The 25685-nt window shown below is 40.7% G+C and overlaps 1 protein-coding gene across 4 annotated transcripts in view; it reads right to left on the reverse strand.

Moving 5' to 3' along the window:
• SLC7A2 (solute carrier family 7 member 2) overlaps nucleotides 1–25685 on the reverse strand; it is a 75841-nt gene that overhangs the window by 24481 nt on the left and 25675 nt on the right. For 2 of the 4 annotated variants that reach the window (XM_047856610.1, XM_047856614.1), the window contains exon 2: nucleotides 604–994. In XM_047856610.1, coding sequence (XP_047712566.1) covers nucleotides 604–979 — 376 coding nt within the window. In that variant the 5' untranslated portion in view covers nucleotides 980–994. Of the gene's footprint in view, nucleotides 1–603; nucleotides 995–15190; nucleotides 15274–16871; nucleotides 16987–25685 lie in introns of those variants that run through there. The other 2 variants (XM_047856613.1, XM_047856611.1) reach the window with 2 other exon arrangements.

Below are 25685 nucleotides of genomic sequence, written 5' to 3' on the forward strand. Positions count from 1 at the left end.
ATATAGAATATATATATTATTACATATAACATAAATATATATATAGTAATTTTATAATTATACATTGGTAACCAAATGCTCAAGTATATAACTGTGGAATCAGCTAACTTTATTTGCATTAAAGAACTATGGCTATTTATTCTATTTTATTTTATTTTATTTTATTTTAGAGAGAGGGCAAGAGTGGGAGAGAGGGACAGAGGGAGGGAGAGAGAGAGAGAGCAAGAATCCCAAACAAGCTCCATACTCTAGCACAGAGCCTGATGCATGGCTCCATCCCATGACCTTGGGATCATGACCTGAGCTGAAATCGAGTCAGGCGCTCAACCACCTGAGCCAGGCACCCCATGGAACCATAGTTTTTCAGAAAGCAGGTTTCCAAACCCACTAAGAAGCATATTCAGAGATGAAGCAGAATCATTGGATTTTGCAATTAGGGAGACATCTTAGAGGTGAGATAAATGGGACATACAGGGATCAAGTGAGTCACTCACGATCACATGGTCACTAACTAATAAAGACCTACAAAGATAGGCCAAGGCCTCCACCTCAGTGCTATTTCTACCATTTCACAAAATTAGATTGATTTTTTTTGAAACATACCTATCACATATGATAAAATGAGATTCCAGCCAGTGATGAATGCCCACAGCTCTCCAACAGTGACATATGTGTATAAATACGCAGACCCAGTCTTGGGAACTCGGGCCCCAAATTCAGCATAGCAAAGGCCTGCCATCACGGAAGCAAGGGCAGCAATGAGGAAGGACACCACAATGCTGGGACCAGAATCTGCTTTGGCCACCTCCCCAGCCAGGACGTAAACCCCAGCACCAAGAGTGCTTCCAACACCCAGGGCGATGAGGTCCATGGTGGATAAACAGCGGCATAATTTGGAATCTTCTAGACTGTCCAGAGTGACGATTTTTCTCCGGATTAGACATCGGGCAAAAGACAGCACGGCTCTGCAGGGAATCATTCTGAAGAAAGTAGCCTGAGGAAGAGAAGAGAGGAGGTTAGAGGTGGAGCTGGAATCATCATCCCTCCAACTATTGGCCTAGCTTCTCAACACAATTATGGCACCATGTTATTTTTGTTTCTGTTTGACTTTTACTAGAAACACAGTCTAGAGCAATCAGAAAGAGGGCTGAAAAAGTCAAAGTTGTGAATTTCTTAGAGTCCACTAATACATGGCCTTTTCTAAGAGACTACAACAAATGGCTTATCTGGGAACACAGGAATAGAAGCTTTGGGTGGTTAAAAAGATTTGCCATTTTTGTTCATTTGTGCTGCTACAATTTTTAAAGATATGCTGATAGAAATCTCTTCTGGGACATGGCTCCTTTGTCCTGACTACAAGCAAGGAGATGAATTACCTCATCTTTCTTTTCTTCAATCATTCATTCAACTCATGTTTTTTATGCCTTATTGAATGCTAGGGGTTGTGCTAAGAAACAGAGCACCTGGGTGGCTCAGTTGGTTGAGTATCTGACTCTTGGTCTTGGCTCAGGTCATGATCTCACAGTCTATGAGTTCAAGTCCTCTGTTGGGCTCTGCACTGACCCGCTTGGGATTCTCTTTCCCTCTCCATGTGTCTCCCTTCCGTGAATGCATGCACACGTTTTCTCTCAAAATAAATAAATAAACTCAAAAAAAAAAAAAAAAGAAACATGTCTAGAATGGGGTGGTATGTATTCACAGTCTCCAATTTTATGGGGCTTGCAGTCTACTTATTGTCTAAAAGCTGGTAAAAAAAAACACCATTATTATGTATTTTACAGCTTTATCAAATACATGTGAGCTTTGTTTTCATTTCAGTCTCTTTTAATGTGAAGCCATTTGAACATTTTAGAATAAAAAAAATTCCTCCCCAAACACACTTGAATTTATCTAAATAAAATTGCTATTCAGTGACAGTTTGAGTATGAATTTATAGTAAAACATACACACTCATTTACAATGACTTGAGATTTCTAAATAAATAAATAAATAAGCCCAAAGTCCATGCCAAATATGCTGTGTTCTTTTTAAAATGGAATGAATAAGGTAGACAGAAAGACTTACTCCCCATACTCTATAGGCCCAAACAACCTAACACCGCAAAAAATTATCAGGCTATAAAATAAAGTATGGATCTTAGTAAGGAAAAAAAATGTATACATATTACAGTAAAAAGTCTGAAGTAAAATATACCAAAATATTAACCATGATGATCTCTGGGTAGAAGCTAATTTCTACTTCCATGTATTTCACAGAATATGTATTATATTGCTAATATATATTTCTAAATTATCTCTAGTAGACATGTATACCTTATATGCAAAATACATATTAAAATTAAAAAGCCCTACATGGCCTTGTCTACAGAGACATACAACTCAGCAGACTAGGAAATAACTGAGGAACGGGGAATATAATAGCATATGCAGCTTATCAGTCAGCAAGATTAAATGTATTTAACTTTCAGAAGTTCCGAGTCCTGTTCGCCACTTCTGCACAATGATGCGGAGATTGCGTGCGGCCTCCTTCAATCGCATTCTATTATCAATTATCTAAACTCATGAGATCACAGCTTTGCCACCTTCTCTGAAGAACCTAGAGCTTTCTATCTTATAAAATAAACCCTTGAACATTCCTCAACCTTCATATCTATAAAAGACAGCTATTATTAAAATTATTTAAAAACAATAAATAAGATGAATATTCTATGTTAAATGTAAACGACTTGGTGCTCAGAAGAGACACAGACATTTCTGGGATACGAATCATCCAGTTTTACACTAAACCTAGCAGACAAAGCTCACTCCCTGAACAGAATTCATGTATCAACGTAAGTGCAAGTCCTTGATTTCAAGAACAGGTAGTTCAAAGAAGGTAGAGAAAAACCCTGCAGAAATAGTAAAATGAGTGAAAAGTTCCTTGACAATGAAAATAAACATTTTTTTAAATGTTTGTTTGTTTATTTATTTATTTATTGAGAGAGAGGGAGAGAGAGAGAGAGAGAGAGAGAAAGAAAGTGAGGGAATGAGAGGGAATTCCAAGCAGGCTCTGTGCTGATAGCAGGAGCCTAACGCAGGGCTTGATAGTACGAACTGTGAGATCATGACTTGAGCCAAGATCAAGAGTCGGATGCTTAACTGACTGAGCCACCCAGGTGCCCCTAAAGTTTTACGTATCACTACTGTCCACACCCCCTGACCTAGTGCCCAGCACGGCCCTTCACAAATACTTGTTGAAAAAATCTGCATATACATGTGACCTCTCCAATGTTGCCAATATATCCTAGCTTCCGAAGTCTGAACCGAATACTTCTATAAATCAAATGTGTATCAGTTTCTACCCCTACCTAGCCCTAAGTAGCTATTTCTCAGATAACACAGCTAGAAGACAAGGTAAGAAAGTGATCTGCTTAAAAAAGAGTCAAGACTTGAAAAGGTGAAATTATATAAAAGGCCAAGTGAGAGGAAGTGAAGGGGTTTACTACACTCACCTTCCATAACACCGAAGTGTTTTTACACAGAGATGTGCAAAGAGCAAGGAGTAGGGATCACTGCCAGCTGAAAAGTGCTCAGCAATGAAGAAGAACGAAATAAAATTTTTTTTAATGTTTATTTATTTTTGAGAGAGAGAGAGACAGAGCAGAAGCAAGAGAGGGGCAGGGAGAGAGAGACACAGAATCCAAAGCAGGCTCCATCCACGCTCTGTCAGCATAGAGCCCAATGTGGGACTTGAACTCAAGAACCCTGAGATCATAACCTGAGCCAAAGTCAGATACTTTACAAACTGAGCCACCCAGGCGCCCAAATCCACTGACTTTTAGTAATGATTTAAGATCATGTGAAAATGGGACACGTCGCCTACGACTTTAGGAAACAAGTGATAGGCAAAATGAGGCACATCTATTCCTCACTGAACTAAGTGAAACACTCTTGATAAAGTACTGGATTAACCCCAGTTTTCATGAATAAGTTCTGCAACTATTGCAACTATTTCTGTGTAAAGGGAAAGCATCTAGAAGGAAGCAAAGCAAACTAAAAAGAAAGTGGCGGGATTCTGGGTGGGCTCTTATTTTTTTAATTCTTTTTTTCTGGTAATAGAGTAACAATGCTGTTTGTGAAATTTCTGAAAAATAAAAAGACAAAAAACAAAAAACCACACACACAGAAAATGCAGCATAAAAATTAAAGGGGCTAAGCAAGCCAACCAATACTACAAACCTCTCTGAACTGTTAAAAACAGCAAAAACTCTTATTAACATTTATCCAAAATGAATACGTGAGTGACCGTCATCTTGTCAACAGAAAAGTGAATTTCATTTCCTCCAGATTACATAGGAAGCAAAATGGTTTTGCAGAAATGTATAGTTTTAATCAGGTAAGATCTACTACCTCTTTTGTATTAAAAATGGAAAGTATTTTCTCTGTTGCCCTGAGGAAATAAGACAAAGCTGCCATTTGTCAAGCATTCATTTGCTTTGAGTAACAGAAACACATACGTCAGAAACTCTTCTCAGAACCAAAAGGTTACACAATGTCCCTCACAAACAATCTCAACTACGCACACCTATCTGATAAAACACTGATTGCAGACGCTATGACACAAAACCAATTTTGCAGAAATATAATGGGATGAGAGAAAAGCAATGTAAAAACATATGGGTCCATTTAATGAACCATTATTCAATCCTGTAGATTTTAGTCAATAAAGAAAAAAGAACTGTGCTTTTGTAAAGTAGGTTTTTGTGGAGACCACCTAATACATGGAAGTAGAATAGCAACAGGGGAATAAGAAAAATAAAAGATATTTGTGCTTACTATCAGTGATATAATTTGGTATTTACATAGTTGTCATAATTTTTCCTTTAAAACATTTAAAAAAGATATGCTCCTGGGACGCCTGGGTGGCTCAGTCGGTTGAGCGTCCGACTTCAGCTCAGGTCATGATCTCATAGTTCGTGAGTTCCAGCCCCAACATGGGCTTTTGTGCTGACAGCTCAGAGCCTGGAGCCTGCTTCACATTCTGTGTCTCCCTCTCTCTCTGCCCCTCCCCTGCTCACGCTCTCTCTCTGTCTCAAAAATAAATAAATAAATAAACAAACAAACAAACAAATAAATAAATAAATAAATAAATAATAATAAAAAGATATGCTCCTTATGTGAGACAGGACAACTTTATCATACTTCTCCAAGTGATTTTCTTTGCTGAAAAAAAATCCACTCATACCTCTCCTTTGAGTCAGGTCTGTATCCACCGTCCTTGCCTGGGCCCCTGTGTGCTGTCTCATCAACAAACAACTATGCAGGCAGAATCTGCAGGGATTTTGAAGGTGATTCTATCGGTCTAGGGTGCACAGACAGTTTTTCCAAGAGCAGATAACAGTCCGCACCATCATATCCACTGTCAGCTGTTGCTGTTGTGAACAAGGACTGGTATTTAAAACCAAACCTCCAGAAATGTAGTAAAGGATGACCATCTAGACTTTTGGGAGAGGCCCACACAACACTGATTACCTCATGGCCTTAGCCTTAGAATATAAAAGCTCCAGTCAACATTCCCAAAGTCACAAATGATTCTGGTAATAGCAGAAACAGATACGTATCTTTCTTCAACAGTTATTTTACTAATTGCTAAGATAGCAGCCTCCCTATTGAGGAGGGAAAATAAACACACCTTTGCTTAGATCTGAAAATGCTATTAGCCAACAGAGGGCTAGAAGGGATTTTCGACAGACTCTGCAACAGAGAAGTCTCTGAATACATTTAATGAGACTAATGCTACAATTAGATCGTCCTCAGCCCCCTGCCCCAACCCTGAAGTGTAACTGTTTCAAGACTCCTAACTCTGTGAAGGAGCCCTATTGATTCTTGCCAGAAAACGAAAGTACTTCCTCAGCAGCTGGGAATCACCTCCTTCTCAAACTTCTCCAATCCAGATTGCAAACGACAGTACAGAATTTTAGGTCAAGTAAATTCTTAGCTCCGATGATAGGACACTACCATAGAGCAGACTTTCAACTAACCACAGAAAGCTTCCAGAATCTGCTACGTACAGTCAAAAGTCAATCAAAACTTTGATGTAGTGTTTAGTGTCATAGAAATGGATCTTTCCCCTCCTTCCCTAAATAAAGTGAAATTTCAAACTTAATACTCTGTGTCAGTGTCACAGGCCCTGACAATAAATCTTACAGGAAAAAGCAGCTGCAGCAAGACAGAGGGGTGGGCCTTCCAACAACTCCTCAACAAATTAGCTGGTCAGAATTGTAACCAATTCTTCCCGCCTCATTTGAGTTGCTAGTTTCACGGTGAAACAATCTGCACTTTCTGTTTCTGGACTGACAGCGGGAAAGGAATTAAACCACACAGAATTGGGATCCCTGCCCCATTCCGTTTTCCTCTCGTCTGACGTAGGCCTTTGGGGTTTGCAATCTCCAAGTTCAGCATCAAATATAGTTCTAAAAGTTTAAATTTCAAAACCTTATTTTCAAATTATATTGTAGGTTAAATAACTTAGTGAAAAGGAGAAAAGGGTTATGGACATAATACCATGAGATTATTGACTTTTTTTCACTTTTTACTTACTTTTAAGAGATTAATTTCTCAAACAATACATCAAAAGTATAGCGCAGGATAAAAGACAAAAACAACAAACGTTTTCATTCAAACCCAAAACTTTTCTTTTTTCTGGAAAACAAAAGTACTTTTTCATATATATTTCACTTATATTTTGTTCCAAAGCTTATCTTTCCTTCAAAGCAAGTTTTCTGAACAAATTTCTCAAAAGTTCCTCCAAAGCTTTCTGCAGCAAGGTGAATGTTAATGTAGAAATAAATAGAAATCAATGACTCAATTCAGGCCAACACAAAGTCAATAGCTATTGTAGCAATCACATTTGTATTTTGGGCCCTTTTATATGAAATCAGTACAAGGATGGTAAACTATTTCAAAATTTCTGACACAAAATCCAGAGACAAGCATTTTTTCTAAGGACGTGCAACAAACAAACAGCTGATAGAGTTTGCAAAGGTACTTGGCTGATGCTTTAAAATGTGAACCCATTTAGGGGCGCCTGGATGGCCCAGTGGGTGAAGTGTCTGCCTTTGGCTCAGATCATGATCTCATAGCTCGTGGGTTCGAGCACCGTATCAGGCTCTCTGCTGTCAGTGCAGAGCCTGCTTCAGATCCTCTGTCCCCTCCTGTCTCTCCCTCCCCAGCTCCTGCTCTCTGTCTCTCTCAAAAAATAAATAAACCGGGGCGCCTGGGTGGCTCAGTCAGTTGAGCGTCCAACTCTTGGTTTCAGCTGAGGTCATGATCTCACAGTTCGTGAGTTCGAGCCCTATGTTGGGCTCCACACTGACAGTGCGAAGTATGCTTGGGATTCTCTCTCTCTCTCTCTCTCTCTCTCTCTGCCCCTGCCCCACTTGCTCTCTCTGTCTCTCTCAAAATAAACAACTTAAAAAATTTTTTTAAATAAACATTTAAAAAAATTTAAAAAATAAAAATAAAATGTGAACCCATTTAGCTTTATTTAGCAAAGGCAAAAATACAGGACTAAGGCATCCCCAGCTGCCTCATTTAGATAGATGCAGAGCAATTAAAAAAACATTAAGTTTTCCAGTTTCAATTTTTAGGGTTGGAGAAGAAAGAAGGAAAAAAAAAGAAGAAGAAGAAAGAAAGAAAGAAAGAAAGGAAAGAAGGAAAGAAAGAAGGAAAGAAAAGAAACCAGAGCCCCCAGTACCTTGGTAACTGGAGTATCTGCCCAGGCAGCGCCCCACTTTCACGCTCAAGGATCTTGGTGGCAGCTTCGGCACAGACAGAACCCCGTTCCCGTTAGGTTTTAGCGATCTCTGGCTAATAAATCACTCTGAATGCCAGAGGGTGCCACCTGTTCCCTCTCCCCTGGCAGCTACGGAGGGAAGTGTCCTCTGCTGGGCCCAGTCACCCTATACCTGCCACATCCAACATCAGGAGAGGCCCTTTCCAAAGCAAGGTCCCAACTCCGGAAGTGCTATGCTAATAAAACCGGCTAAGACTCATTAAGCATTTCCCATGTGCCCGGTATTGATCTAAGCCCTTTTAGTCTACTCCTTCAAGACTCTTCCCAGTATCCATATGAGATCAAGACTGCTATGAATTTCATGGCATAGCTGAAGGCACTGAGACAGAGAAAGTCTAGGCAATATTACAGACACCGCTTTTTACAAGGCAGAGAAAAATCTGTTTTTCTTGGACGTACCTCCAACCAATGGGGACTCCTGATAACACTATTACTCCAATGCCCCTCGCAGTTTGAATGGTCTCTGTTCCTTGAAACCAGAAGCTACTAAAGAAAATTAAGGTGCTATCAGCAGGGCCTACTCTACTGGGTTCCACTTGCAATCTCAACCCTTCGAGACTGCTGCTACTTCTTGACATTTCTGGTGTATTTCCTGATAATTCCTCTTCTTACCGAGAGCAGGTATCTTCATGGAATTAACTTGAATTTGTTTAGATATTTTTTCTAATAAGGCACTCATTAAGTTTAACATGCATTAAGGCCTTTCCTTTATACCCACCTACAGACATATATACCCTCTACCTGAAAGACACAGCTTTTAATTTTTTTAAATTAAAAAAATTTTAATATATTTTTTAAATGTTATTTTTGAGAGAGAGGGAGACAGAGTGAGAATAGGGTAGGGGCAGAGAGAAAGGGAGACACAGAATTTGAAGCAGGCTCCAGGCTCTGAGATGTCAGCACAGAGCCTGATGCGGGGCTCAAACTCATGGAACTTTGAGATCATGACCTGAGCTGAAGTCGGACGCTTAATGGACTGAGCCATCCAGGCACCCCAAGACGCAGCTTTTTAGGAGGCAGAAAAAAATGTTTTCTTCTTGGACATGCATACATCCAATCTGGGCTCCAGATAACATTATTTCTTTAATGCACCCTACATGTAGTCAAGATCCCAGGAATAGCAAACAAGGGTTCTACAGTAATTACTAAAGACATTTAAGACCTTTTTACACCAATGAATTACACTGACGAATCAACTGTTCACTTAATGAAAGGAGGGATAGCTAAGGAAGCACAGGAAGTATTTTACCACACTGGAGAAGGTTCAGAGTGTGCTGAGTCAGAGAGGGATGAACTGGTTTTGGCCATCTGCACGTGCCGTGGGAAGGAGTCCGGGAGGGGAGCGGCTGGGATTATGGTGTTTTGCGTGGAGGGAATGGCAAGTAACAGAAAGTGGCTTTATATAGCAAGAGCTTAGGGGCTTGAGGAGAAGCTAGAGGGAAGCACGATAAACAGAGGGGCCCCCGGGTCATGCAAAGAGCTTGGACTTCATCCTGAGAGCTGTAGGGAATCACTGATGGACTTTAAGCCAGATGGACAACTTGACAACTATCGTTCTGACTGTATCGTAACACAGGATAGAATGACTATATTATAATACGGGAAGGGAAGGGATGAGAAAGATCAAGACTGGGGTTATGAGGAAAGGAAATCAGGCTTCTGGAATAATCAAGGCACAAGGACTAAGACCTGCTCTTGGGTGAAGGCAGTGGGGTGAAAAGGAGTGGATGGACCACTGAGCTGCTCAGGAGGTGAAGGAGACAGAGGCTGATGACTGCGGAATTCAGGCCCAGGGCTTCTAGATGGTTTGTGTGTCCTTCACATAAGGAATGAGAGAGAGACAAGGGTGCCTGGGTGGCTCAGTCACTCAGTGTCTCTCTCTTTTTTTTTTTTTTTTTTTTTTTACTTTTTTTTAATGTTTGTTTATTTTTAAGAGAGAGAGACAGAGTGCGAGATGGGGAGGGGCAGAGAGAGAGGGAGACAGAATCTGAAACAGGCTGCAGACTCTGAACTATCAGCACTGGGCCCGATGCGGGGCTCAAACCCACAAACTGTGAGATCATGACCTGAGCTGAAGTCGGCCGCTTAACCGACTGAGCCACCCAGGCACCCCTCAGCGTCTAACTCTTGATTTCAGCTCAGGTCATGATCTCACACTTTGCGAGTTTGAGCCCCACACTGGGCTGTGTGCTGGCAGTGTGGAGCCTGCTTGGGATTTTCTTTCTCCCTCTCTCTCTGCTCCTCCCCCATTCTCTCTCTCTCTCAAAATAAATAAATACACATTTAAAAAAATTAAAAAAAAGAATAAGAGAAGGCGGTTCTTTTTGACCACCCTGATTTTAAGGTATGTACAGGACTGTCATGTGGTCTCAACAAAGCTCAAGAGAGCACAGAAGGCAGGAGATATGAGAATTATCAGCACAGAGATGATCATTAAGTGGACAGTGTCACCCAGTAACAAGACTGTACACGAGAAGGGAAGTGAACAAAACACCAAAGATCCATACATCTAAGGAATGGGAAGGAGGGGTGGGGGAGCAGGAGGGGGAGGGGGAGAACAACAACAACAACAACAACCACCACCACCACCACCACCACCACCACCCATGGAGGGGTGAGAAGAAGAGGCAAGAGCAGTAGAAGGAACCAGGAGTTCTGACCCAAAAGGGGAGTGAAGCTTTGAGGAAGGAAACAGTACTCAACGGGTCGGACAGTGCTTGAAAAGAAGGCAAGAAGCATGATGCGGGTATGTAGTAACGAGCAGATCTTTGGTGACCCTGACAAAGGAAGTACTTGTGGCTTGGTGGGGGTGTAAGCCGGGTACATTGGGCCGAGAAATGATGAGAGGTGAGGCAATGAAACAAGTTCAGGTGGCTTTTTCAGCAAATGACATGAAAGGCCATGGAGTCGAGGGGGGACTTTGGATAAAGAAGGAATTTACTGCAGTTAGACATCAAGAGGAAAGTGTTGGGAGAGAGAGAGAGAGAGAGAGGTAAAACATAGAGAAGGGAGAATGGATAAAGAAGGTTCTTGAGATGTGGAAGACTGACATCTGGAGCTGGGATGAAGCGTCAGGTAGAAGAAGAAATGGCACATACACCCTAAGAGTCCAGGAGGACAGGGCAGGGCAGGGGCAGACAAGCTGCAGGCCAGATGGTAACTGCTGAGCTCTCTTTCTACTGAGAACTCCTAAAATCCTTCCTGTATGTAGCATATGCAGTTGGCCCTTGAACTGCGCAGGCCCACTTACACACACATTTTCAATAAATACCATACAGCACTACAAATGTATTTTCTCTCCCTTAGGATTTCTTAGTAACATTTTCCTTTCTCTATCTTACTTTAAAGTAAGAATGTTGTATATAATAGTTACAATACACAAAACATGTGTTCACTGTTTATATTACCTATAAGGCTTCTGGTCAACAGTAGCCTATTAGTAGTTAAAGTTTTGGGAGAGTCAAAAGTTATACTTGGACTTTTGACTATGAGAAAGGTTGGTGCCCCTGTCCACCATGTTGTTCAAGGGGCAATTGTAATTTATAAATAATAAAAGGGAACGAACAAATAATGTCAGAATGACTTCAGTAAAACTTTGTGCATGGATGTTTCTTTGTTTTGTTTTGTTTTAATCATCGAAAACTTGTACTCTCATTCTAAACTTAAAAAAAAAAAACAAATGCATAGTAAATTCAAGTATGTGCTTCTAGACTATAGTCAAAACTTCCATGTCGAGTTCTTTGCATTCTCAGAAAACAAACAGTAATATTTGGCACAGTCATTTCATGGAACAAGGTATTCTAAATAAATGGGCTAACTGAATAATTCAGTGCTAACTGAATTTTATTTTTAATTTTTTAAAATTTACATCCAAATTAGTTAGCATATATTGCAACAATGATTTCAGGAGTACATTCCTTAATGCCCCTTACCCATTTAGCCCATCCCCCCTCCGACAACAGCTCCAGCCACCCTCAGTTTGTTCTCCATATTTATGAGTCTCTTCTGTTTTGTCCCCCTCCCTGTTTTTATATTATTTTTGTTTCCCTTCCCTTATGTTCATCTGTTTTGTCCCTTAAAGTCCTCATATGAGTGAAGTCATATGATTTTTGTCTTTCTCTGACTAATTTCACTTAGCATAATAACCTCCAGTTCCATCCACGTAGTTGCAAATGGCAAGATTTCATTCTTTTTGATTGCCGAGTAATACTCATATATATGACATATACATCATCTTTATCCATTCATCCATCGATGGACATTTGGGCTCTTTCCATACTTTGGCTATTGTTGATAGTGCTGCTATAAACATGGGGGTGCATGTGTCCCTTCGAAACAGCACACCTGTGTCCCTTGGATAAATGCCTAGTAGTGCAATTGCGGGATCGTAGGGTAGTTCTAGTTTTAATTTTTTGAGGAACCTCCATACTGTTTTCCAGAGTGGCTGCACCAGCTTGCATTCCCACCAACAATGCAAAAGAGATCCTCTTTCTCCTCATCCTTGCCATTCTCTTTCTAAACAGAGCCAAAGTATCCCTCTCAAGTCACCACCCTACACCCTACACCCTCCCCAAAAAGCTAACTAATTTAATTCATTGTTAGAATTCAGTCACTTTTGTTTCAGTGCTAAGCAAAATTCCTTCTATCAAACTGTGGCAGAAAAGGAATTCAAGCGGAATTCAGATTCATTTTGAGTTCAAGTTCACAAAATATAGATGGATACTATGCCCAGTGTACTCATGGTTTATGGTTTCACTGGAAAGCCCTTTCTTAAAAATTTGTCATTTTGTTTGAATAACTATATTTTCAATTTTGCAAAGCATGTTCTGATTTGGTACTTCTTAAAATACAGAAACAATGTGTCTCCAGAGATTTTTATCATTAGCATCTTGGCAGATTGTGGAAATACCACTATTGGCTGAGACGGGTTTGGAAGTTCATGCTGGCTTCAAATAAACCTGAATAAAACATCTCTCTTCTGTGCTCAGGGAAAGTAATTACAGCAGAGCCAGTTCTTCATTATCATAATTCAGAGCCTAAGATTTAAGCTCAGAAGATGAAAACAAATAAGTTTAAAACTAAAATAACTTGAAATAATGTTCCTAACACTGAGGTCTGCATTCTTGTCACATTCATATTCCACTTATTAATATGCCATGACTGCAAATAATTTCTCCAACTTAAATTTTCACCAAACTTTTTCTTAATTTTTGGAATATTATTGCATAGACTGAATTCGACCTATTGATTGCTAAATGAACTTTCAATTTCTCTAAAAGATTAACTCTTGGAATTTCAAAAAGAGGGGTACCCGGGTGACTCAGTCAGTTGAACATCCAGCTCTTGATTCTGGCCCAGGTAATGATCCCAGGGTCGTGAGATGAAGCCCTGAGTTTGCCTCTATGCTGAGCAGGGAGAGATTCTCTCTCACTCTTCCCCTTTGCCCCTCTCCCACTCATGCTGTCTCTCTAAAATAAAAATAAACAAACAAACAAATAAAAGGAAAAAAAGACAAAAGGAAACAGTCTAAATGCAACTTACATATTTATATTACATACATATATATTTTTATATTATAAAAATATGTATCTTTATCCATTCATCAATCAATGGACACTTACAAAGGAATATTACTCAGCCATCAAAAAGAATGAACTCTTTCCATTTGCAATGATGTGGATAGAGCTAGAGAGTATTACACTAAGCGTAGTAAGTCAGAGAAATATCATGTGATTTCACTCATAAGTGTAATTTAAGAAATGAAACCAACCCTTTACTCAAAGGGAAAAAAAGAGAGAAAGGCAAATCAAAAAATGGACTCTTACCTATAGGGAACACACTGATGGTTACCAGAGGGAAGGTGGGTGGGGGATGGGGGAAATAGGTGATGGGGATTAAGGAGTGCACTGTCATGATGAACACCGGGTGATGGCTGGAAGTGTTGAATCACAATATTGTACACCTAAAACTAACATTATACTGTATGCTAACTAACTGGAATCTAAATAAAAACTTAAAAATAAATAAATAAATGCAATTTCTAAAGAAAAGTCCAAGTAGCAAGGAGATACAGGCAGAGGAAGACAAAAACAACTGGCTGTTACCATATAGTATGCTTATGGGTAAGGGAAGTCCAGAGTGACTGTGGGACATGGGGGTGTCTGGGGGGGGCAGCCTGTTCAGGTTGGTGCTGGGGTCTTTAGATAAAGTACTCCTGGGGGGGGTGGGGGGAGGAGCCATGACTAATCTGAATACCTTATGCATTCTTGCCCTCCAGAAGTCATTGAAAGAAAAAAAAAAAAAGAAAGAAAAAGAAAAAAGCCTAATACTGTTTACCTGGTCCTCAGAACAAAGCAGCATCCATAATCTTTAAAAACTAATTTTGAAATTCTGGCAATTAATATAATCAACCACTTCTAAAAATCACTTACTTTAAAGTTCAACCTTTCCTCATTCTTACTTTATTTGAAAATTTCCTTTTCTGGAAAAAGATCCTGAATTTCATATAAATACTTAATAACAACTGAAGCTATTTCCCTAATAAATAGTAGCAAATCCTTAAAATAATTATATATCTGTAAATTCTTAATCAAAAGTTCCTGGAAACATCTATTTTGATCTTAAATTCTAATAGCAGTGGCCTAAGTAGCACTACAATTTAAAAGTCAGATTATCAGGGCGCCTGGGTGGCGCAGTCGGTTAAGCGTCTGACTTCAGCCAGGTCACGATCTCGCGGTCGGTGAGTTCGAGCCCCGCGTCGGGCTCTGGGCTGATGGCTCAGAGCCTGGAGCCTGTTTCCGATTCTGTGTCTCCCTCTCTCTCTGCCCCTCCCCCGTTCATGCTCTGTCTCTCTCTGTCCCAAAAATAAATAAAAATGTTGAAGAAAAAAAAAAATTTAAAAGTCAGATTATCACATCATCTAAAAATTCTATGGGGTAATGGCTGATCAGTAACAGTTCCCTAAACAAATCAATTATTTAAATAACGTGTGAAGAGTGGGCTCTACAAGGAATAGGATTTATAAAAACAAAAAGAATAGAGCATTATAAGACCTGCCAATTAAGCAGAAATTTAAAATATATGGACACATATATGTACTACTCCCACAGTTTCTCAAACTTCTTTTTAAAAACACTCATTTGGGGGCACCTGGGTGGTTCAGTCAGTTAAGCGTCTGGCTTCGGCTCAGGCTATAATCTCCGGGTTTGTGAGTTCAAGCCCTGGGTCAGGCTCTCTGCTGACAGCATGGAGCCTGCCTGGGATCCTGTCTCCCTCGCTCTCTGCCCCTCCCCCACTCACATTCTCTCTCAAAAATAAAAGTAAACATTAAAAACATTTTTTAAGTAAAAACACTCACTTTGTATCACCCCAAAATAAAACTATTATCTTGGCCTTCTTGCCTCTATATTGCTTCCGTATTACAATGTAGCAATGGTACACCTGGAGTAGGGAAACAAGAATGTAACAGGAAGATAAATCAACTCCCTTCATACTCATACTACTGCTGCTTCTTTGCAAAGAGCTGTTTCGGCAGTTCTTAGCACCAACATGCAGAGAGAGAAATATCAAACGCGGGGCTGTGAATTCCAGCTGAGTCCAGGAGACCAGCACTGTTATTTCCCAGTCCTGACGTTAAATGGTCCCTGCAAGAGGAACCAACTATGAAACCATGCTGTGCAGAGATTTGAAAAGAATTATTTTGGTCAAAGAGAGTTTAATGTCTGTCATTTTAAAACATGCCTGGAAATGCTTCTAAATATCAGCATACTCAAAAATAACAGAGGATGATGAAATGCATAGAATGAGCTGAACGTCAATGCTTTGAATCTATTATTGACTTACTTGGATCTAATCTGCCTCCTGCCATTTCTCCAGCAATCCCAACACCGCAGCCTGGACTTCCACAACCACCCCATCTGCCATGGGGCTCAGCCTGCGCTCTTCCTAAGCTTCTATTTTGCTACTCTCCACATGAATGCTGTAGTTCAGGAGCTTCCTTTTGACTCAAAGAAGTAAAAAAACACACACCACACACTTAAAGAAATTAAAGCCAAAAAGCCAGGCTGATTTATATAACAAAGGGCTGGGGGTGGTGGTGCATTTGGGGAAGTGCTGGTGTGGAGTAAGAGCTCTGTCTCCTTCAGTAGATACAAGTCAAAGTCCAAGTTCCTTCTAGGTATACTTTTGGCAGTGTTTCTTTGAATGTGGCCTCCCACCAAGGGACTGGGTGCCATGGCACCTGGGTAGTACTAACTTTTACTTACACTGTGCATCCTCCTGGTTCTTCCTTCCCCAATGAACGTTAAGCGGTTTGCTTGGTGTAAAAAAGGACGTACACGTTTACATACCATCACTTATAAACAGGAATTATTTGGCTTAACACAAATGACTGGCAACTGATCCCTGGGAACGAATCTGATAGAACAAGCCACATAAGGACAGCTGAGAGAACATGAGGAAAAGGAAAGAGGTACTTGTACCAAGGACGGGAGCAGAAGGACACCCACCACAATCACAGCAGAGTGTCGCAAAAGACCAGCACACTGAAATAATTCCGCAAAGATTTTTTGAGTGGAGATATAATTGACAGACCACATTGTATTACAAAGGCTTTTTAAAGAATTCAGTTGTTTCATAACCCCCCATGGACATTTAATCTTAAAACCTTTCTTTTTTTTTTTAAGTTTTTTTTTCAACGTTTATTTATTTTTTGGGACAGAGAGAGACAGAGCATGAACGGGGGAGGGGCAGAGAGAGAGGGAGACACAGAATCGGAAGCAGGCTCCAGGCTCCGAGCCATCAGCCCAGAGCCTGATGTGGGGCTCAAACTCACGGACCGTGAGATTGTGACCTGGCTGAAGTCGGACGCTTAACCGACTGCGCCACCCAGGCGCCCCGAATCTTAAAACCTTTCTAATGCTCTTACATTTTAATTATAAAGTATGGGTAAATGTATTTTAGAAATCTCAAGGGCACATTTGAAAACCTACCAGATACTTCTCATGGGGGACCTTGGAGAACATCATTCCCCACCTTACCTTCAGTGCAGAACACCTTTCAGAGCTGATGGATGGCCAAGGCACAGAAAGGACTCATTCTCCAGGCATCCCCCTGTTCTTTCCCATGTGGCTCCGTGTGGCTCTGACTTCTAGAAGCTTTCCGGTAGCTCCTGCCGATCAGTCTAATTCTGCCCCAAGAACAACTACAGAAAAGTCTTCTCACCCAAATAATTCCAAATGGCTGCCATCCCAAGATTTCTCTCCTCTAGGGTAAATACGTGACTTCAAAGTACAACTACAGGGAGCCTGGGTGGCTCAGTTGGTTAGGCGTCTGACTTCAGCCTAGGTCATGATCTCACAGTTCCTGAGTTCAAGCCCTGTGCCGAGCTCTGTGCTGACAGGCCTGGAGCCTGCTTCAGATTCTGTGACTCCCTCTCTCTCTGCCCCTCCCCCACTTGCATTGTCCCTCCCTCTCCCCCCCCCCCCCCCCGTCTCTCTCTCTCAAAAATAAATAAAACATTTTTTAAAAGTTTTTTTTTAAAAACAAGCAAAGTACAACTACTACACTTTGAAAAGCACTAACTTAGAAACTGACACTCTGAACAAGACAAAGCGCTCCAGATGTGGTCAGACAAGTACAGTCTCGTGTGCCTAGTATCTTCTTCCATCCTGTGTGCTTCTATTAATCTTTTTTGGTTGTGTTTGTTTTTAGCAGCCACCCCAAGCCACCTCAACACTGTACAAAGCTCTGCTGGATCTGGCTCCGTGCTATCTCCTTAGCTCATCTTCGGCCTTCCCCTCATACCCTCGAGCTATGCTGGGTTTCCTGGTAACTTTCTCGGAACTCCAAGCCTCTGCCTGCCTCCAGGCTTTCAGCGCAGCTGTTTCTTCTTCCTGGAAAGAGACTCCTCCTCTTTGCCTGGACAGCTCCCAAGCATCCTGGATGGCCTCCCCCAAGCTCGTGTTGTTCTCATGGCACTGTATTTTAAAGGCAATTCTTCCTATCAGAATTACAGTCAACCACTTGGACGAATAGTTTTCAATCCTCGTTATGGGTGGAACGGTGTTCCCCCAAAAGATATGTTGAAGTCCTAAACCCTGGTTCCTTATTGGGAAACAGGTCTTTGCAGGTATGATCAAGTGAAGATGAGGTCACTAGGGTGAGCCCTAATCCACTATGATTGGTGCGCTTACAAGAGGAAAATGTCATGTGATGACGCACAGAGGGAGAATGCCACGTGATGACAGAGGCAGAAGTTACAGTGACACAGTTGCAAGCCAAGGAGCCCCAAAGCCTCACGGCCACCACCAGAAGCCAGAGCGGCAAGGACGGACTCTCCCCTACAGGTTTCAAGAGGATCGTGGCCCTACCGCCACCTTGATTTGGGACCTTTAGTTTCCAGAACTGTGAGACAATCAATTTCTGGTCTTTTTAAGCCTCCCAGTTTGTGGTATTTTTTTATGGCACCCCTGGGAAATTAACGTATTCCTTTAGGCTAGAAGCTTCTTGAAAGCAAGGTCTCGATTTTATTCACTTGTATTCCCCATGTACTTAGCGATATGGATAGGGGCACAATAAACATTTGTTCACTGAATGAATGAATCAGACTTGATTTGTAGTCAACTAAAACCCTAGGTTTCTTTTCTCAAAGATATCAACAGATTGGTTGTTTAGATTAGATTTTGTTTCAGTGATTATTTTAAAAGTCAAATTCAGAATGTAAGTTTCATATTATTCAGGATTATGTTGTATTATAAATCCATCAATCAATATACTAAGTACTGTACCTATCTTTATGTCGTTGCAAATTTAATAAGCATGTGTTCCATTTTAATCTAATGATAAAATATTAGAACTGTTAAACCTGATGGGTTTAACATAAGCATGTGTTCCATTTTAATCTAATGATAAAATATTAGAACTGTTAAACCTGATGGGGTCAAGGGCAGAGTACCATGGCCCGCCACAAAGAACATCCCTCCAAGCTGGTATCGACCCATTAGTCAACACTCTGGGTATATCATGCAACCAACCAGGAAACCACATTTCTCTCCAGCTCATCCCAAGGTTATCACAACACATAACGTGGAATGCTTTCTGAAATCCTAATACTTTATGTTTAAACTCCTAAATCTACCAGCCTAAAGCCATGTAAAAGTAGAACACAGAGTTTGTTAGGCATAACTTGTCCTTGGTGAACTCATGCCTTTTAGAAATCAGTCACTTCTTTTCCCACTACATGCCAAATACTGCTAAGATTTTGCTGGTGAACTGTGTCCAGCTCCCTCGTCTGTGGTTTCCAAGATCTACACTGGCCTCCATTTTGAAAAAAGGGTACTGGATCTTTCCTTTTTTCTGCTCCCTTTCTTGTACTTCAGGGCACCTCCAAGATTATAGATGGTCACTCCACACTTGTATCTACAAATTATTTTAATATCACGAGGCATAATTCATCCAGGCCTACAGTTGGGAACTAGCTTAAAGCAGCTAGGATCCCCCTCAACAATTTGGGCTTTGGGTTCCCTTTCAGTTATTTGTTCTGTCCTTCTGTTTAGATGACCACCCTTTTAGTAAAGACAAAAGCCAAACAGGAATAGCTGATCATTTAGGGAATGTTGTAAGGTACAATCAAATGACCTCCTTGTCACCAAAAGACTAACATTTTATGAATATGACCAAAAAGTATAGTTTGTGCAAATTCTTTGAACCTTCTAAACTTTCATACTCACTCTCCCTATTTGGTTTATCTTATGTCAACAAAGACCAAGTTTGTTTAAGAATCTTTCACAGGAAGGTTTCAACAAATCCTGCTTGCGGGAATGTCCTTGTTTGCAAGCAACAAAACAAAGTTTCATCATCTGTGGCTCTAGCATCATCGAGTTGTTTAATGTACTCTGAGCACGAGCCCACACGCACCCAGTCATCACCAGAGAGGCACAAAGAATTCTACTGTGATCCTTTGAATCACAGCTCATTGTCAAATTAAAACCCAGGCAAACAAATCCTTCCGGTTTATCACTTGCGCCTCCCTCAGAACTTGTCAGTCCTAACAGTTCACACATCCGAACCCCTAGCTGTGGTCCTTTTTCCAGGACATTTTTCTGTGAGTGTAAAGATAATTTATGGAGGAATATGAAAAAAATGCAATACTAACAATTACAACTATGATTTTTGGCCACTTTCTTGTTTCATATTCTAAAGCCTGTTTTTTTCCCCCCTTACGACTTCTAAACAATTCCTTTTTTATTCAAATAGAGAAATGCTCATAACCAAAATATCCTTTCTAATGGGGCATACGAAGAGCCTTGCACATCTAAGATACTCAGTGAAGGATACTATTGAACTTAAAGAGTCAAGGCAAACTTCTCTGTTGGGCTGAAAGGCTAACTCCAACACAAATACAGCAAAAATCTAAGGGAAAAATGTGGCAAATGGCTCCATGTTAGATTCCACCTTCACCTAACACAAGGATAGAGAGTCTACCTCTGACTCATTCTTGATTCTTGCCCCAATCAATAATTGATGGCAATTTCTCCACTTCCAAAAGTTAAAGGGCTATCATTACACAGAAAGTAAGTAAAGAGAAACTAGTCATCTATGCCAAGAACTTGTTCCTAAGAGCATATTGTGCCTCTGAATTTTCCCTAATCCAAACAACATAGAAAAAAAAATCAGTTAGATGTGAAAGTCACAACTATGTACATAAATGCATACACATTTCAGCCAATTATTTTACTTATTGCAGGCGTTGAGCAGGAAGGGGGAAAAGGTGGGCAAAGCACTTTTGTTTGTCCCTTTACAACGGCAATAACAAGAAAACGACAATTATTGCCATCCTTCCAGGCTTCCAACAAAAATTTAAGATGGCTCTCATGCAAAATTAAACACCTCTAGAAAATTCTAATGAGTATCAGCTGTAATTATAACATTACCACACTCATTTGAACCTATAGTTAAGTGATAAAAGCAGATTCCTAAAAGCAACCCAGTGTTGGAAAGCTTGAGAGGGTTTTAGAGGCAGACAGATGGGTGTTTACCTGTCAGTCCTCATTTTATTATTCTCATTAGATAGTTCTGATAATGAGATAAATACATGTGAAGTGTCCACTACAGAGCAGATACTCAATGGAAGGTAGTAGGTGTTGTTAACTTATTTATTATAATATAAACCGAAGACATGTGTTTGACATTCGCATCTTGGAGCACCAAATATAATCCATTTATAAAAGCCACTTATTTTTATTTCAAAAGATTTATAGAGGGGGAGAAATTAAGATTCAGAATGAAATAGCCTGCTAGTCTACTACTCTAACTTTTCAAGATGAAAACTGAGGCCAGGGATAGACAGCCAAGGAGGCTGGCTCCCCACTCCCGCCATGCTGGGCTGATGACGGCATACGGCTTACTGCTGTATTCTGTCTCTCACCACCCTCAACCAAACGTGGCACCTTGCAATGCTCGGACAGGAAAGGACTTACTTCCTAAGTAAGTGGCTGATGCTGTACCTCTGCTCAGTGGTTCTCCAGTTGCTCCCTGAAGGCATTTTAGGGGAACCCCAGTAAGACCAAAGGGGTAGGCTCCCTTTCCCTCCTTGTCCCCATCCCACCCTTGCCCCTCAAGAGAGTTCATATAAACAAGTCTACTCCTCCTTAACCAAATTGTAGAGGTAGAGATATTTTAAGGAGAGGGAAAACAATCCTTGATTGGTGTTCAAGAAGCACAAGTTCTCTCTCTTAACATAAAATTCCCCTTGCACTCACACATGAACATTCTGAGATCAGAATCACTTGAAGGCTCTACAACACAGTCTTCTAAGGATCAGGAGACCTGAAAATCAGAGTTAAATCTTGTAGGTAGAAGGATAACTTGTACATATTGTAACTGCTTATTGAAAATTATAAAATCTGCCTATACTATTAATTCTTAGCAAGTACATGAGGATTTCTGTTTCCAAAAGTAGATGAGGCTGCGTACTCCGAAGCACTATTCTACAAAAACACCACTCACTCCTGGATAAATGATAACATAATCCTGGATAAATGACAACACAGTACGGTAGGACTCAGCAGAAAATGGAAATTTCCCAAGGTAAAGAGACGGACTGAGAGACAGAGAGGATAAACATCCACGAGGAAGATGAAAGCAGAAAAGTGAGTGGTTAAGTTTATATGAAGGGAATGAATGCCTATGTAGGTACAAAGCCTCAGTCCCTCCTCAAGATGAGGCAGCTGAAATCAGGGCTATTATTCTAAGACAGGACAAAGGGAGTTAGATTAGCCCAGTAGCAGTTTTATGCACCTCCTAAAACCGTCTCCTAGCTTATTTGTATATAGAAGTACAGGGGTGCCTGGGTGGCTCAGTTGGTTGAGCGTCCGACTTCGGCTCAGGTCACGATCTCGCGGTTCGTGAGTTCGAGCCCCGCGTCGGGCTCTGGGCTGATGGCTCAGAGCCTGGAGCCTGCTTCCGATTCTGTGTCTCCCTCTCTCTCTGCCCCTCCCCCGTTCATGCTCTGTCTCTCTCTGTCCCAAAAATAAATAAACATTAAAAAAAAAATTAAAAAAAAAAAAAGAAGTACAAATCCTCTCCCCATAGGAAAGCCCATCCCACTGAGGCCTTCAGGACCCCCAGTAAATAAATTTAACGAAGGAGTTCACAATAAAAATTTCCATTTATCTAAGAAACGCAAAACATGAGAAAAAATATAGAACACACATAAAACACAAAATAAGATGACAGAAACATGTCTAAAAGTTCATTCATTAGAGTAAATATGATGGACTCATTTTCCAGTTAAAAGTCACAGTATCAGATAGGGTTTTTTTAATTCCAGTTATTACTGTTATTACAAAGAAATATCAAGTCAAGGGCCGCCTGGGTGGCTCAGTCGGTTGAGTGTCCGACTTCGGCCCAGGTCATGACCTTGTGGTTCACGAGTTCTGTGCTGACATCTCAGAGCCTGAAGCCTACTTCAGATTCCCTCTCTCTCTGTCCCTTCCCCCCATTCATTCTCTGTCTCTCTCTCTCAAAAATTTAATAAAAACATTGGAAAAAGTTAAAAAAAAAAGAGAAAAGAAATATCAAGTCAAAAGAACCTGGAAATGCTGGAAATAGAGAAAAAAACAACCTGACAAATTCCAATACTCAATGAACAGATGCAGAAAAACCAAGTAAATAAATACTAATAAAAAACAAAGCTGAGGTAGTTATATTAACATAAAATACAATAGACATTAAGACTAAAAACCTTATTAAGTCCATAATGTGAATATATGCAACTTATTAGGGGGAAATTATTCTAGGTTTGTATGCACTAATAAGATAACCTCAAAATACATGAAGCAAAATTTGAAAGAACTATGGAAAAAACTGACAAATGCATGCCCATAGTAGGAGATTTCGACCACTTCCTTCAATTGTTGATGTTAAACAAAGAAAAAATTATCAATGCTACAGGCAATTTGAACGTCACAGTTGATTTGACTTAGTTCACTTGCAATCAATCATTAGAATCTGCGTATGTCAGTCACCATTCTAGGTAATAGAAACAGAGCAGTGAACAAAACACAGTCCTTACCCCCACAGAAATCACATTCTAGAGGATGAGACAATAAACACTATGGAAATAAATGTAGAGCATTAACACGCACAGAAACCTGCCTCTAGCGATTATAGAATCCATACGCTTTGCAAGCCCATGAGAAACACACATAAAAATGGATATAACTTTAGACCATTTAAAATAAATCTCAATGAACTTCAAAGGAAACCAAATCATATGAATCCGACCACAATGTAGATCAGTCAATTAGATCAATCACAAGTCCATTTTATAATCCAAAGTTTTGGACGTTTTGGAAGTTTATGAGCATGCTGAAGAAATTCAGAATAACTTGATAGCTTTCAGAGAACTGCAGGTTTAGAAAAATCTTCCAAGTTTTAAATATCTCACTTTTATGAAAAGAACTACATATAAGCAACTCTAGTATAGCTGGGCTGAATTGTCTAATAGATTTATCCCAGAGCTTAACAGTTCCGTCTAGTCTTTTCTTTAAAACTGTTCACTATTTAAAAAGGTATCCTATACTGAAAATTTAAACCTCTTTTGCATATCTTCATTTCAACTTAGTTACCCCAATCTTATTCACCAGGATTTAGGTTCAGCTCTCAGTGACAGAAAACCCCAGATAACAGTGGCCTGAACCAGAGGCTCATTTTGCTGTCGTGGAAAGTCTAGAGGCCATGTGCTGGGGCTCCACTGGACCAAGGGTACAGGCTTCTTCTATCTTGTTCTCCTGCCCATTCTCAATATACAGCATTCACTTCATGGTCTTAAGGAGATCTTCAAACTTCAGCCCCAGATCTGCCTCCCAATCAGTGAGAAGTAGGAAGCAGGAAGGTGTCTCAGTTTGGGCTGCTAAAACAAAACCAGCATAGACAGGGTGGCTTAAACAACAAATGAGACTGGGAAGCCCAAGATCAAGGCATCAGCAGATTCAGTGTCTGGTGAGAGCCCACTTCCTGGTTCATAAATGGCCATCTTCTGGCTGTGTCTTCATGTGGCACAAGAGCTCTCAGGGGTCTCTTTTATAAGGACACTAATTCCATTCAGGAAGGACCCAACCTCATGACCTAATCATACCCAAAGGCCCCACTTCCTAACATCCTCACCCTGAGGTTAGGTTCTCAACATACGAACTGCAGGGGGACACTTTCAATCCGTAACAGAAGGGGTGAATATACTAAAAAAGACACTTCCCAAAAGTCACAAGACACTTTTCCTTACTTGGCATTAGCAGAATTAGTCCAATGCTTCAAGGGAGGCTGAGAACCTTGTCTTTATTTCAGGTGTTTAAGTATATACCCAGGTAAAAACTGGGAAGATGGGGAGGAAAAACAGCACTCTCTATTATATCATCTGAGAAAATGTGATTAAATATAGTTAAGAACACAACAGAGGAACATAGGGGAAGGGATGGAAAAATAACATAAAAACTGAGAGGGAGGCAAACCATAAGAGACTCTTAAATACAGAGAACAAACCGAAGGCTTCTGGAAGGGAGGTGGGTGGGAGGATGGGCTAAATGGGTGACAGGCATTAGGGAGGGCACTCGTTGCGATGAGCACTGGGTGTTGTATGTAAGTGATGAATCACTGGGTTCTACTCCTGAAACCAATACTACTCAGTATGTTAACTAACTTGAATCAAAAAAGAAAAAAAGAAAGAAATAATCCTGGCCACTCTCCCGTCAGCTGTTTACCAGGGTGGTGCAGGTGAGTGTGTGGCACGCTCAGGTCTCCGGACACACACTCAGCTTCGCTGGGGCCAGGAGGGTTTTCAGTCTCTAGGGTCTCAAGTACAGTCTGGATCATTCCTGTCCTCTTGCCTATAAGAGGTGGTGTTGCTGCAGCCATCTGTATTTATTCTGATATTCTGTAGCTTTGGTTAAAGAAACTTAAAAGAAATTCCAAATACAATTTCCTGGGCATGACCTACTGCGTCACATCTCCCTAAGGAAGCTGCTTGACAGAAAACTTTCAAGTGGGAAATGAAAGCATTAAGAAACTTGCCTCCACATTTGGGTTTGATTTCTTCCTTTTATAACCAGAGGCTGCATGCTAACAATGTATCATTCTAGGCACCCACGCAAGGAAAGAGTTGGGTTTTCTTCAAGGCTTTGCCTTGGATTTTCCTCCTGAGCCAAGTGTATCCCAGCACCCCATGCTAATGAGGGACCTGTTGCCAGTAAGCTGAAAAGAGGTCACAGCCCAGAGCCACTTCTTCCAGTGAAGAGCCCCTCTCTGGGGCTCCTGGCATCACCTCTGGACTGGGTCCTGCCATGGCTGTCTGTACA

Source organism: Prionailurus viverrinus, chromosome B1 (assembly GCF_022837055.1).
Source record: "Prionailurus viverrinus isolate Anna chromosome B1, UM_Priviv_1.0, whole genome shotgun sequence".
Taxonomy (NCBI): Eukaryota; Metazoa; Chordata; class Mammalia; order Carnivora; family Felidae; genus Prionailurus; species Prionailurus viverrinus.